This window comes from Psittacula echo, assembly GCF_963264785.1.
Source record: "Psittacula echo genome assembly, chromosome: 6".
Classification (NCBI taxonomy): Eukaryota; Metazoa; Chordata; class Aves; order Psittaciformes; family Psittacidae; genus Psittacula; species Psittacula echo.
This window is the reverse complement of record NC_137743.1, coordinates 27801249-27814449: the sequence shown is the minus strand read 5'-3', so window position 1 is coordinate 27814449 and position 13201 is coordinate 27801249. Positions and strand designations below refer to the sequence as shown.

The 13201-nt window shown below is 39.4% G+C and overlaps 1 protein-coding gene across 1 annotated transcript; it reads left to right on the top strand.

Moving 5' to 3' along the window:
- The first annotated feature begins 3071 nt into the window (after positions 1-3071).
- Positions 3072-11583, top strand: LOC308222890 (host cell factor-like). The gene is made up of 7 exons (XM_080621353.1): positions 3072-4140; positions 4808-4887; positions 5676-5754; positions 7315-7361; positions 8267-8387; positions 9293-9479; positions 9819-11583. Exons 1-7 carry the CDS (start codon positions 3978-3980, stop codon positions 10492-10494), a joined length of 1353 nt encoding a protein of 450 aa, XP_080477479.1. The 5' UTR covers positions 3072-3977; the 3' UTR covers positions 10495-11583.
- The last annotated feature ends 1618 nt before the right edge of the window (positions 11584-13201 follow it).

Sequence of the window (13201 nt, the reverse complement as noted above, 5' to 3'; positions counted from 1 at the left end):
GGAGGTTCAAGGGTTGAGTTCAGAAAACTGGGTAATTAACGAGAAAATAAACATACACACACTGCCCTCCCAACCCCCCCCAAAAAATATTTCCTACTTTCTTCCCCAAATATGAGTGGTTTCATATCTTACTGTATTTCAAAAGGCCGGATCCTTTTAAATCTGAAACTTAGTTCTGAGTATATTGAAAACAGATGGAAATGAATCAGGGGCCTGAGGTAGAAAAAAGCTGTAATGAAGATCATATTTAAGTAATACTTTAAATAAATAAATCATTTGTCTCTGAAACCACATCTAATAAAAATATAAATAATTATATAATGAACATATAAACTACATTTCCTGAAGTAATTCCTGTCTTTCTACATTTCCTGAATTATTTGTATTATGAAAGAGTAGTGTGGTGCCATTAATTGATAAGCACTCTGTGCTATAGTTACCATGCTAATTGCAGCTCTTTAGGTCCTTGTCTCACAGCTCCTCCAGCCGTTCAACAATTGGGATTGATTGCACAGGAGCTATTTTTAGAATGAAATCGCAGAAGAGTTTGGAGAGCAGCAGCCATTTTTTGTGTGTGTGCTACATCTGTTTTGGGGAAAAAAAAAAAAAAAAGAAAGAAAAGTTGGATAAAAATGCCCTGAGTTGTCCTTTTGGGTATTTTTGTGGAAATCCTGCTGAAGTTGAAGCTTCCTATTGGATAACTGATCTTGCTTGTACCAAGTTGAAGCTGAGTTCAGGGTTGCATGACACAGAGGATACTGCTTGGTGACATTGATCTCAGGAGAACAGTTTTTTCTCTGGGAATAGGACTGTTAAGGTGAACAGTAGATGAACTTTGGTGAGGCTGGTTCTGTAAAAAGGCAATGCAGGAGTCAAGTTTATACTTTAAAATACCTGTGATGAAAGGCAAGACTTAAGATTAACTTTGAATATGGTTTTTCTCCAACTCTGAAATAAAACAGTTTGTGAACTGTGCTGTTGGAGTGATTTTAGGTCTGCTTCCAAGAATGCTTTATGCTGAAAGAGTAGTATATGGCCATGTTTCACAGGGGTCAGTTGATGCTCAGAAGGTGTGACTGGGAGGAGACACCCATTCAGTTAATCCCAGATTGGCCTTTTATTATCCCACCCTGCTTGCCTGCCTTACACAGAGTTCAGCTAGGGTAGATAAACAAGTGGACAGGATTTTGTGGCTAACCTACTGTATAAAATCAGGGCTATCATCTTCTCTGAACGTTTGTATAATAGAAGGCAAGGTTTGCAGGAAGAATAACAAACGTTAAGTATATAGGAAGAGGAATAACCAGTTCTATAGCTGAGGAAAAAAAACCCAAACCAATACTCAAGGGGACAAGACTATTTTACCTTTCTAAAGTATTAATAGTAAAGACCTATCAGGTTTTGCACATTATATCAAAAGTAGTAATACCTTGGCACTCTCACACAGCACTGTATCAACAAATTTGAAATGTTTTACTAAGGAGGAGCCTTTGTCCAAGTTTAGCTGGAGAAGTAAATAAATTAATTGGCTATGGTTACACAGAAGCTTGGCAGAGTTAGGGGGAGAATCTGCGTTTCATGACGTCAGCTGCTTTTCCCTTTTCAGTGGCAAGCTGTGAAGTATTACAGACACCTATAATGCGTCACTACTCCATAGCTGCCAATTCCCCTGGAAAAGAGAAATGCACACCTTTGAAAATGCTGCCAATCTTGTATTCTTTCAGAGACAACATACAAAGAATATACTTTGGGTGTCTACAATAATAGCTTATAATACTAGTTTGCATAAAAAAGCTTTGAATTTGAATAGCTAGTCTTGCCAGAATATGCTTCAAGAGATTCTCTAGCATGTTTTTGTCACTGAATATATTCCAGTCTTGCAAATGATAAATTTTAGACATAAATTGGATGATAAATTAAATTAGATACATGCATTTCATATTAGTATGAAACAAAGTCTATATTAAATATGACTATCTTCTGTAGCTTGTTTTACTGTAATCTTTGTTTATCCTGAAATTACGTGCAACTTCCCCTGGACTTCTCTATAAGTACCTGAAGAGAGGGATGCAGTAAGGATTCATCTTGTAAATATTTCCTTTGGGTATAAATAGTGAGAAGTACAGATTTCAGATATAGTCAAAATATAGACTTACACCTTCTCTAAATAGAATATTAAATATCTGACGCAGCATGTTGTCTATTTTGATTTCAGGAATCAAAGTAACAGTTAAGCTGTTCATATTTTATAAAGGCTGTGTCCTAACTTTCTATATGTTTAACAGCGAGAGAGGTCAGTAGTATTGGGGAAATACAGGGCTACAGTTCACTTGGTATTTTTAGGACAGTAGCAGTGGCAATGCCCCAGAAAATGCAAGGACCTGGGATAATACATATGCTACAGAAAGCATTTCATACCATGCATGGTACTGTTCCGAGGTACCAGCTCAGCACAAGCTTGATGGAGCCAATTTGATTTTACGGAAGAGTAGGTACCAGTCTTCATGTTCTAGAATTATAGGAGGCTACTGCTATTCTGGCCTTGAGCTAGCTTTTGAAGCAGCACACAGTGAGTGCTTGACATCTACATCTAAGCTGACTTTGCAGGCTGAGCTCAGACTACCAGCATCTTCAATAGCCTACCTGCTTAAATGGTAATTTAGAGGTGTAAAGGGCTTCTTTCTTCCCAGATTTTACATCGGCACTTTGCTGGCAGGTACTTCCTACAGCAGGGGTTGTTTAGGAATGGCCACTATGTGCAGCGCAGCAGGCTGTGAACTGGAATGACTGAGTTTTAAATACACACCTTGACTCTACACCCAGTGGAGCAGCAAACTGTCATGTTGCAGCTGACCTACCAGGGCAAATCTGCTAGAGCCTTGAGGAAGGAGGTGTAATGAAAGGGAACGAGGACCAACATGAGCTGAGGGCTACAGGAAGTTATCCACTGGGATCTATATACATACACACTCAAAACTAGACAAGTCAGTCATGGAAAACACTGTAACTATGGAAGAACAAACACTACTTTGAAGTACTTAAGAGTTAACAGTGTGTCTGTACTGACAGATTGTTACCCAACAAATTCCATCCTAGGTCCTCAATAGGGCTGGAATCTGGCTTTCACTGAAACAGTCTTGGAACTGGGAGACTTTGTCACCTCATTTGGTGACATGTATCACCTCAGATACATTATCAACACGAATATCAGTATTTAGCCTAATGCCGATAATATTTTTTGTGTGTGTAAGCTTCATAAAATGATCTACTTCGTAACAGTGGTCATGATATATATTGAAGAGGATTAATAGAGGAATATTGCTCCCGGTACTTGTGTCTTCACAGAGCACAGTGACATCTTGTGGCAAATGAGGGGATAGTGTTATTTTTTTCCAGATGCATCCTAATTTCAGGTGGTTTAAAGATGAATCTCTAAATAAAGTCCAGACAATTGCAAATTATTTCCTTTACCTTTAATATTCACTCTTTCTGAATTTTGTTTTAAGTATAGGTTTGTTTTAAGTTCTTTTTAGCAGCGAAAAAAGAGTGAGCCTTGGTTCCAGCATATTGCAAATGTAGGGTATGGGAGTTTAGCACTTGAGCTCTTTGACGTTCTTTGGAAAACTTTCAACTCCAGGAATGCTCCTGTCCTAGTCTTGCTGATATAAGACTCTGTGAGTCAGCATTTCAAATGCTTTACTTAAGTTAGCCTATTATTATAGATTGCCAAAACTGTCAGGTTGCTTTTGATGGGATGAAGAGAAAACACAATAACTTTTTATCACAAGGCAGATAGAAAAAAAAAGAAAAATGTCTTCTTTCCTCTGATTTTTTTTTTAACCTAAAACTACTTTTTTTTTTTTTGGTCTTTTTCCAGACCAAGCAGGGTTTAAGTTCTGTCCCTGATGTTTTGGGATCCTCCCCTGACATGGCTGTCCTTTGCAAGTTGATATTTGGATAAGATTCTAGTTGTCAGCATGAAAGGAAAAACTGCACAGTGTGAATGGAAATCTGCATCCCCAAAGAAGCCCTCTCCCTGCGACCGATACAAACATGCTTGCATTATTTGTAGAGGATTTCTTTATCTCTATGGAGGACGGAACACCACCAGTCTTAGGGATTTTTGGCGATACAACATAGGTAAGTTTGCTCCTTTCACTTGCATATCAGGATTAAAGAGATTCTACATCCAGTCATCATAAAATCTGGAACACTCTGTAGTTAAGAGATGAACACTTTATCCCCATATAGAGTCTCTCAATCAAAACGATGGCTAAACTGCATTTTGTTCATTGAGCAAATGGTATATATTTGCTACTCTTGCAGGTATGTCAGAAAGTTCACTTCCTTTTTTTTCCCTTGACCAGAAATACTGGGTCATTTAAAATACCCCAGTTCTAACAAGGGCTATCTTGACTCTATAACATGGGAATAGTTTATGCAAGTGTTAATAACGCGCTATCAAATATGACCCTTTGTATTTTTTGGTGTTCCCTGTTCAATTGTTGCTGCTAGAGAAACACATATAATTGTGCTGGGGTTCATGCTCATGTAACAGTTGAGTTTTGGTGCAGGTAACAGTATAAGATTAAAATAAAAGCAATAACAAGGTCAATTTCTATTACATTTTAAGTCTGCTAAATAGAAGGGAAAGTGTCTCAATGTTCTGAACTAATAAGAGAGGAAAGATGACAAAATGCTTCATTTTTCCCCACTGACTGATAGTGCAGCCAAATTCAAAGCCAATCTTTTCACCTTTTCCCTAACATTTTTGAACTGCTGTCTTTACTTCAACTTTGGTTTATAGTGAAAAATGAATGGGAAATGCTGGATTGCTCAAGAGATGGTCCAGAAGAACTGGAAGACCATTCAATGGTAGCTTATAAGGTAGTAGACCAAGATTTATATTGTCCATATCCTGATATTTTATTTCCTATTGTGCAACTAAATAAAATGTCATAGATTATTATGTACAGAAAATACTTTTATGTCAGGGCAATTCTGGATGTAGCTGTACCAGTGGTTTGGAATCTTTCTGAATAAAGTGACAGTAGTTTAGCTTTGCAGCAGTGCGATTTCCTCAGTCATTGCTCAGTACATAATAGTAGTACAAAATAAAGACCTTGGCAGCACATTCTTTGACTTAGTAGTATAGTTGTAACAGTTGCTCTGAATTCATTTGCATGATAAGCTACTGCATAAAAACATTCACTTAAGAACTTGAACTGAAGAGAGATGAGAGAGTGAAGGCAAATAACAATTACAGTTTTGCCTATGAGAGGAAAACAGGATTTAGGATATCAGGAGCTGCAATACAATGAAATATTTCTATAAACATGCATAATCTAATATTACTTGAGCAATGTCTCCAGGAGTTCCAGATACACATCCCTCAAGCTGTCCCAGATTGAGAAGGCAATGAGTGATTCTGCAATGCTGTCCCCATTAAAATAGCAAAATGTTCACCAAGGTTTCCTTCTGGGAGGGGATAAAGACAGTATTAAAAGTTGGTGGCATTTTATGATGGCCTCCTGAATTGTTAGTAGATCATCATATTCATTATTGTTAATTATGTTTTGGTGATGGCAGCCTTTTCATTTAAGACTTGCTTTAAAAATTGCTTTTATGCTTTATCTGTACCTGTGAGTGAGAAATGCTTTTGCATTTTTTTGCAGGGCAACCTGTACATTTTTGGTGGGATGGTGGATTCTGCTTTTACGCAAGCAAAAACTCCTCTCTGGATATATGATATTGGTATGATACACAATAGCCAGTCTTTTCCATGGGACATTTCAAGTCCATAGGTACTAATAAATAGTAAGAAATAAACTGTTTTCTGCTGCTTGTAACATAGTCTTCTCTAGGCTTTACAAGAAGTAATGTCTGTAAAACTGTGTGTAAATTTTCACCCTAAAATTAGGCTGTTAAGCTATCAAAGAGTCAGCTCTTACTTTAATTAGAAAGTATTTTATGGGAAAGTTTTACATATTTCAAGCTTTCAGAATTTCCATTCCTCCCTCCTTCCCTCTGAAGTTTACTATTTCATCATAAACCCCAATAATTATTACATATAATATTTAAAGTTTTTTTCCTTATGTTACATACATTTTAAAACCCAAGCTCTTTTTTTTTATTATGGAAGAAAGTAAATCACTGAACTATAGATCTCATTTGGTATTTTTACTGAAAAAAAAAAAATACACAAGCTGGCAACAGAAATGATGGAACAGGAAAAAAAATATAATTAAATAAGAAGGTGGGAAATTAACATCAGCATTTCCTAACACAGGCCTTTTTTTCTCTTGAGAAAAAGCATGTGGTATCTCTTAAGTGTGTACTCTAATAAAAGCAGTGCAACATTTGAATTTAATAGCAATGTCATACACTATATATTCTCCCTTTTGAAATACTGTGTATAGTAATAGCTGCTTATTTTGATGGCAGATGGAAGAAAGAGAGAGAGAGAGAGATTGAGCTCTTTTTGAGCTAGTAAATCTTGTGGCAAGACCAAGATTCAAGTTCCCTGGCTTCTTTTGCTACTTCACTTTGCAACCTTAAGTTAATGTTTGGGTTTTTCTAAATCCTTTCTTTGCTTTCCACCATTTATCTGAAATACCTGCTGAAAGAATAGAGAACCTCAGATAAAATGTATTTCATAGGAGAAAGCATTTTATTACTCACAGTACTTATCAATGAAAATTTGGAATGAGATATTCAAAATCTGTTGCATTTCTAGTTTTTTCATGGTCATATTTAAAATCTTTCCTGGCAAGCATAGCTTTTAGCACTGTAAGCTTGCACTGCTTTCTCATTCTGTCTCTAGTGCTGGGTACCTAGTATTTTCTCTCCATTATGGTAACCATAGATCAGTGATTTCTGACTGTTACTTGAGGACTAATTTTAAGGGATCTGTGAAAAGGAACAAGAACAAGGCTGTTGTCGTAAAGTTTACATAATAAGTAGGAGCCATACATCCATCAGTAAATCTGGGGGTTCTGCAAATTCAGAAAATGCTGAAAATCCCAGATTATTTCTGCACTGTGAAATCTAGCCTGAGGAAAGAGCAGGTACAGTATGGTATCTCCATGATTCAGTATCAGATAAGGATACAGAAAAAACATTTAAGCTATATCTCCTGTAAGTCTTTTGGTGCTGCTGTCTCACTGGGAAGCAGATTTCTTCATGCTTGTCAGTGGAAAACGCCAGGATGAGACTTACTTGAAAATGAGATCAGTAATTTGAAAAATTAATGTTGGAGGAGTGTCCTCTTGTGGTCTGGGATATAAACTGCGCTTTATTAAAACAATCCCCTAGATTCTGCAAGATGGACAGAGTGCTGTAACGTACCAGCAGAGACTGAGGTAAGGAGCCAGGAAGTGGTGAATGTGTGAATCAAATGCCTGTTGCTTTGTTGATTAAACAGATTGCTTTGAAATATGTTCCCCCAAACAGTTCCAATCTCATCTCTTCAGAGACATGTGGCTATACTTTATTTCTTTGCACTTTGAATAACGAAAGCTTTTTCCTTCTTTAAAGCAGTATTTAAAAATATGGCTCTTAAATTTTAAGTCCTATATAAGAAGGTAAGTCCTCTCCTCTACTACGGTTTCATTTTTCTGATATCCTTATCAAGGAAGCTAATTTTAAGTGGAATATTGCAACCATACATGAAGTCTGAGCTTTTAGAAGTAGTGCTGTGAAAACAGATTGGCAGTTACACTAATAAATTTTAAAATGTGAACAAAAGAACAAACCAAACACTTGCCTTGTATTTCATTTTGGCTTTAGCTGGGCCTCCCCAGATTTGGGTTCACAAGTCTCATCAGTGCCAAAAGCTGCTGTAGGCACAGTGGAAACCACCTGGTTTCCTTCTCAGAGTCTGGACAGAGTCTGGGACTTGTGGTGGGCAAATTCACACCAAGTAATATGAGGGAGTTCCTCCTGGGACTAAAGGTTCCTCAGTGAGGAGAGGTTCAGGGTAGTAGAAAGGGCTACATCCCCCATTATATTCCTAAGAGTTGACCAATATATTTACAACATGCCCTGAAATTATGCCTACGAGTAGTTGTGAAAGCAGTGGTACTGATGGGAGTGCAGTACTCCCGTCATTGGAGGTGGTAGGTATTGTGGTGGATTTATTCTGTATTTTCAAAGAAGTTTAACAAAACCCAAAGCCATGGCTTTCATTACTTGGGAACATTCCCAAGACAGACATTGCTACTGATACAGTTTGATCTGTTAACAGTGTTTTGTTGAACTGTTTTAGAGCTTGGCACCAACTAACAGAAAAGGTCACAGTGCAGTAGTGTACCACTCCAGCATGTACATCTACGGGGGGTACTTTGGCATCAGAGGCATTTCACAGGAGTTTTGGACTTTCCATTTTGGTAAGTTAAAAAGCATAAGGTTTTGAGCCAGTGTACGATCAAAATGATGACTGCTGCAGGAAAGCATGCCTGGCTCTGTTAAATAAATTCTGATCAGTAGAAATGTTCAGTTAGTTTTGGCTTCTGTTTGACAGCATTTAATTATGAAGTCTGTCAATTAAATTAATACCCAGCTGAAATGAATTCTACTGGAAGAGGTTTTGTGGTGTTTGCCAGTTTTAGAGCTGAAAATCAGGGAGAATGTTTTGTTCACTACTCACTCGAGTCTTCAGGGATTACCAAAAACTGTCAGATGCAGCAGGGACCCTGACTTCAGCCTATTGATGCCATCTTTTGAATCTCAGATCTAGAACTGACCATGGGGAACCAAACCTGACAGGAGATTCATTAGCATATTCATTACTAATCTGGTGGTTGCAAACCAGATGATTCCCAGAGACTTCCTAAATGGATAGCTTTTGTTATCTGGTGGCCATTCAGTCACTATTTTGAAATGAATGATAGGTTTATCTCATCCCTCATTCCCTCACAGGGAGAATAAGCATAGACATTGATGAATGTTTTTGTTGACTGACTTTTCCCCTCTTACAGCCAGGAAATTATATTTCTGTGTCAGAGTTAGTGAATTAACAAAGCTGTAGGAAAAACTGCTCTGTAAATAAGATTTCCATGACATCTGTCATACAGCAGCTGACATTTTCAGTAAAAGTTTATTTCAAAACTGATTTTTGAAATACACTTTTCAGTGTCAGAATTTATACTGTTAACTTAAAGCAAGCTTACAGCAGAAACCCTTATTCTCCAACAGCATAGTTACTTTCTTCTTGAAATAAATCCCTTGTGAAATACTAGGGATATTTACTAGGTAAATCTGGTACATCTATAAATGAATATTTTGCTTCCAGATACAAGAAAATGGTTGTGTGTTTCCACCCCATCTCACAGTACTGGCCCAGGACCTCGGCATGGCCATTCAGCAGTGGTTTATCACACAGGCATGTACCTCTTTGGAGGACTGATGGGGCTGAGTGAACAGAAGGACTTATGGAAGTGGGACTTTGTAAGCAGCAGCTGGTCCAACATCAGAACAAGGTAAATGATACTATTTGTTACACTAAATTAGCACAGAAAGAGAGAATTAATCTTACCATTTGATACTATGTGCAGACGGAGAGGGAGATGTTGTCCTTTTGGTGACTGTAGGAATTTCTCAGATCAAGATGTAGTACTGTTGCCACCCCTGGGGCGCCAGTTGGCTTTGCCTGGAAGAGCTGGTGGCAATGTGTTGATGCAGCTGTCAGCAGTGCAATTTTGATTTCCCAGTGCAGCTGTTTAGTAGTCATTCTTCTGAGTCAAAAGAAAAAGAGAGGCAAAAATCAGTGTCACCTTCCTGCTGGTCGCCCCTTAACTGCTGGTTTCTCTTACATTTAGCCAAGGACCTCCTCCAGTGGTAGGTCATGCTTCAATAGTCTTCAAAGACTCCATGCTGATTTTTGGTGGAGGGATTTCAAATTCCAGTCCTAACGATGACCTCTGGAAGTATCATTTCCATACACAGACATGGAAGAAGCTTAGCATTATCACCAAGGCAAACTTTTCTCCTAAAATGTATCACTGCATCTTAGGAATTGGTGTTGGTTTCCAAACTACTTCAGATTTCACTGATACGTTCCCCAGCCATTGGAAGAGTAAGCAGAAGGACCACTACCAGCTGGTGACCATCCCAAAGCACACTCGTCTTTGCAACTACTTCCGTCAGCAGACTGCGTACCGAGTGTTCGGCAATGAGGAAAGCGATGCAATTGAAATGAAAACCTTTAGCTTGCCTTTGGGGCTGGGGGGCTTTTGTGCATTGCAAACCACTTCGGAGGCAGAACTAGACCCTAACAGAGCAACAAGCATTTTGTCAAAGGATGGGTCTCTGCGTCTGCTTGTCTCTTCAGAAGAAGAGACTTTTGCTGCTCCTCAGATGGTTGGAGAAGTGGAGGGAGCCAGCTGTCAGCCCATGCCTGCAGTGGATACCGATGTGCTGCTGCTCATTGGGGGTAAACCTTTGTCCAGCTTATCTGAGATCTCAGTCAGGCAAATGGAGTTTGACAGCTTGTGATCTCTTTGACTGCAATCACCACAACCATGCCAGTGGGTGGTAAACCAACTGCTTGCAACTGTCTTCAGTTTCCTATGGGCACACTGGGGAAAAAGTAGTAAAACCTTCTCATACCAGCTCTGAACAGATTTTTACAACGTGAACAAACCCTAATATATATTTTAAGTTAGAACTTGCATATAAGTTGCAATTTCTGAGAGGAGCATGTTGGAATGATGCTTTGTTTGTTACTTTTCTTCTCATCAGTTAATATCCTTTCAAATTGCAGCGTCTGATGCTCCCTTGAAAATTGGAACAAATAACCCCTACAGCTCCATAACTGCTATTTCAGGCCCAAAGCTTGCTTATTTTGCACTGGCATAAGAAATATACATGCACTTTGAAACCTGCATTTGAATAGTTTGTGCATGTTTCGGTCATATTGGAGGGATTTGATGAATCTTAACAGCAACATGACATGGCCTAGACAAATTAGCAAGCGAAACATAGAAGATGCTCAAGGATTGTATTTAACCCTGAGGAATTGAAACCATGTGTTCACCCTCAACATCATGTGCAGCATTAGAGCAAAGGAAGTGCATTACGCCTGGAAGAACAAAACAGTTGCCAAGTGAATGGTAGGCTTAATGCCTGAGCACAGGATCAAAAGGAGAAAAAATGAAAAGTGGAAGGCTTGACAGGAGTGGCACAAAACACAAGCTGTTCTGGCTGGTAACACAAATTTTAGCCACAATGAGATTTCTGTGTTTCTGACTCCATCTCTCTGTGTTTTGTCAACATACACAGTATTTGTTACACTTTCCCCTCTATACTAACAAATCCTGAGTTCATGTGTGGCTTGTTTTAATTTTCTGAAAAGAAAATGTGCTTTTTTTTTCCGGAAAGAGAATATTGTCCAGGATTTCAAGCATTTGTTTCCATAGAAGTTACTGAGACGCTGACCTTCTGACTGCACCTCAGGCATCTTTAAGAAGAGATCCTGATATTTGAAATTACTGGAAAGTGTAACTTAGTACTTCTGAAATTTCAAAAGATCACTTTTCAGAAGTTCCATGGGAATAATGAATTTTAAGTGAGAGTGTTTACAGATACTTCCATCACCTCTTCACAAGTAGCTTTCACATTAATTCAATAGGAAAATTATAGATGAGTTCACAGAAAAGCTACCTGAGAATTATTTGGACTTTCCATTGCCTTTGTTTGGAAACATAGAGGATTGTATGTAAATAAATCCTGCTGCATTTCATATCAGTGTGTGCTCATTTCCTGAGCTTTCATGAATTTAAAATACGTGCATATGTTTTCATGCAGAACAAAGAACTTACCTTTCTGAACAACGAATGTGCTCCCACAAGCCCCAATAATCTCATGGCACTTCAGCCAGCTCAAGCTTTGAATTTCTTCTCCAAGAATGGGGAATTGCTCGGTTTGAGGAGGTGTGTTTGGAAAGGACATGAACAGGGCGATTGAGTTTAGCATATAGAACACTGTAGCTCTAAATCAGCAGCATGTTTTGTCTTTGCTGGCTGACGTGCCTTGTTTTGGCATTCTCCAGAGAGTTGCTGTAACATACAGACTTTTATCTAGGGCTGACAAGGAAAGAAAATTTAACTGGAAAGGGCAACAATAAACCAGTGATTTTCCAAGTAGCAGGAAGGCTTTTTGGCAGCTTCAGGTATCCTGGGGATGTGCAAGAGCCCCAGGAAAATGCCATCCAGCCTCTGTCATTCTTTTCTTCCTCCCCCCCAAACTCTCTTCCCTTTGGCAGCCCCACAAAGGGTTTAACATTTACTTGGAGCCAACACAGGCAGGACATGAGCCAGACCAAAGGCAATGGCTTGGCATGGGGTGGGAAAAACAGCTTGCAGAACGTGCCCATCTCCTCTGTTTCCTCCCCTGGCCTCTGCTGCCATTCCAAGTCAGATGGCTGCGCCAGCACCTTCAGCAATCATTGCCAGCTTCTTCACCTACCAAACCAGCCCGATGCCATAGGGGTCCCCACTGTTGCCCACCCCTGGACAGACATGAGGTGTGCAGAAGCCTGGGGAGGGGCTGTGGCTGGAGAAATGGGGGCTTGGGGCTTACTCACTGGAGGCTGAGCTGCAGTTAGTCCTGATAATGCTGCAAAAATTGAGAGAGCTCCCCTGCCGAAAGTAGGAGATTGCTCCAGCAGACTTGCTGAAGCCACTGGAGGCTACTTCTCCCCTTGCTGGCCAATTTCTAGGTCTGTAAAAAACAAGGGTGAGCTCAAGCTGGAAGGGAAGGGGTGCAAGATGTAAAGCAACGGCATCCCACAGCAGGAGCCCCTGGCACCTCAGTTCTTTCAGTCACCATGATCCATATTTCATGTTCTCTCCCCCCACAAAAAGGTATCCATGACCTCAGCATGCAAAACCTGCTCACACCACTGTATCCCATTTCCTGAGCTGTCTGCCCTTTCAAAACTCAACCAGTGCTATCAGCTACACTTCACGGGGTTCTTGGAGCACCTCAAGTGGTTTCACTTCTGGTTTGCTGGCACATTTTTATCCAGGTCGGTCACCTTTCACAGAGAAAGAGAGATCCTGGATGTGCTTATAGTATTTGTCTGTAACTGTAGCAGTTAATGAGAATTCATCCCCAGCCCAAGTGAGTGACTAGAAGCTGCTGCCATCTGAGAGCCCTGTGGTGGCCTACATGAAATAATGAATGGAATTACTCCAGCTAA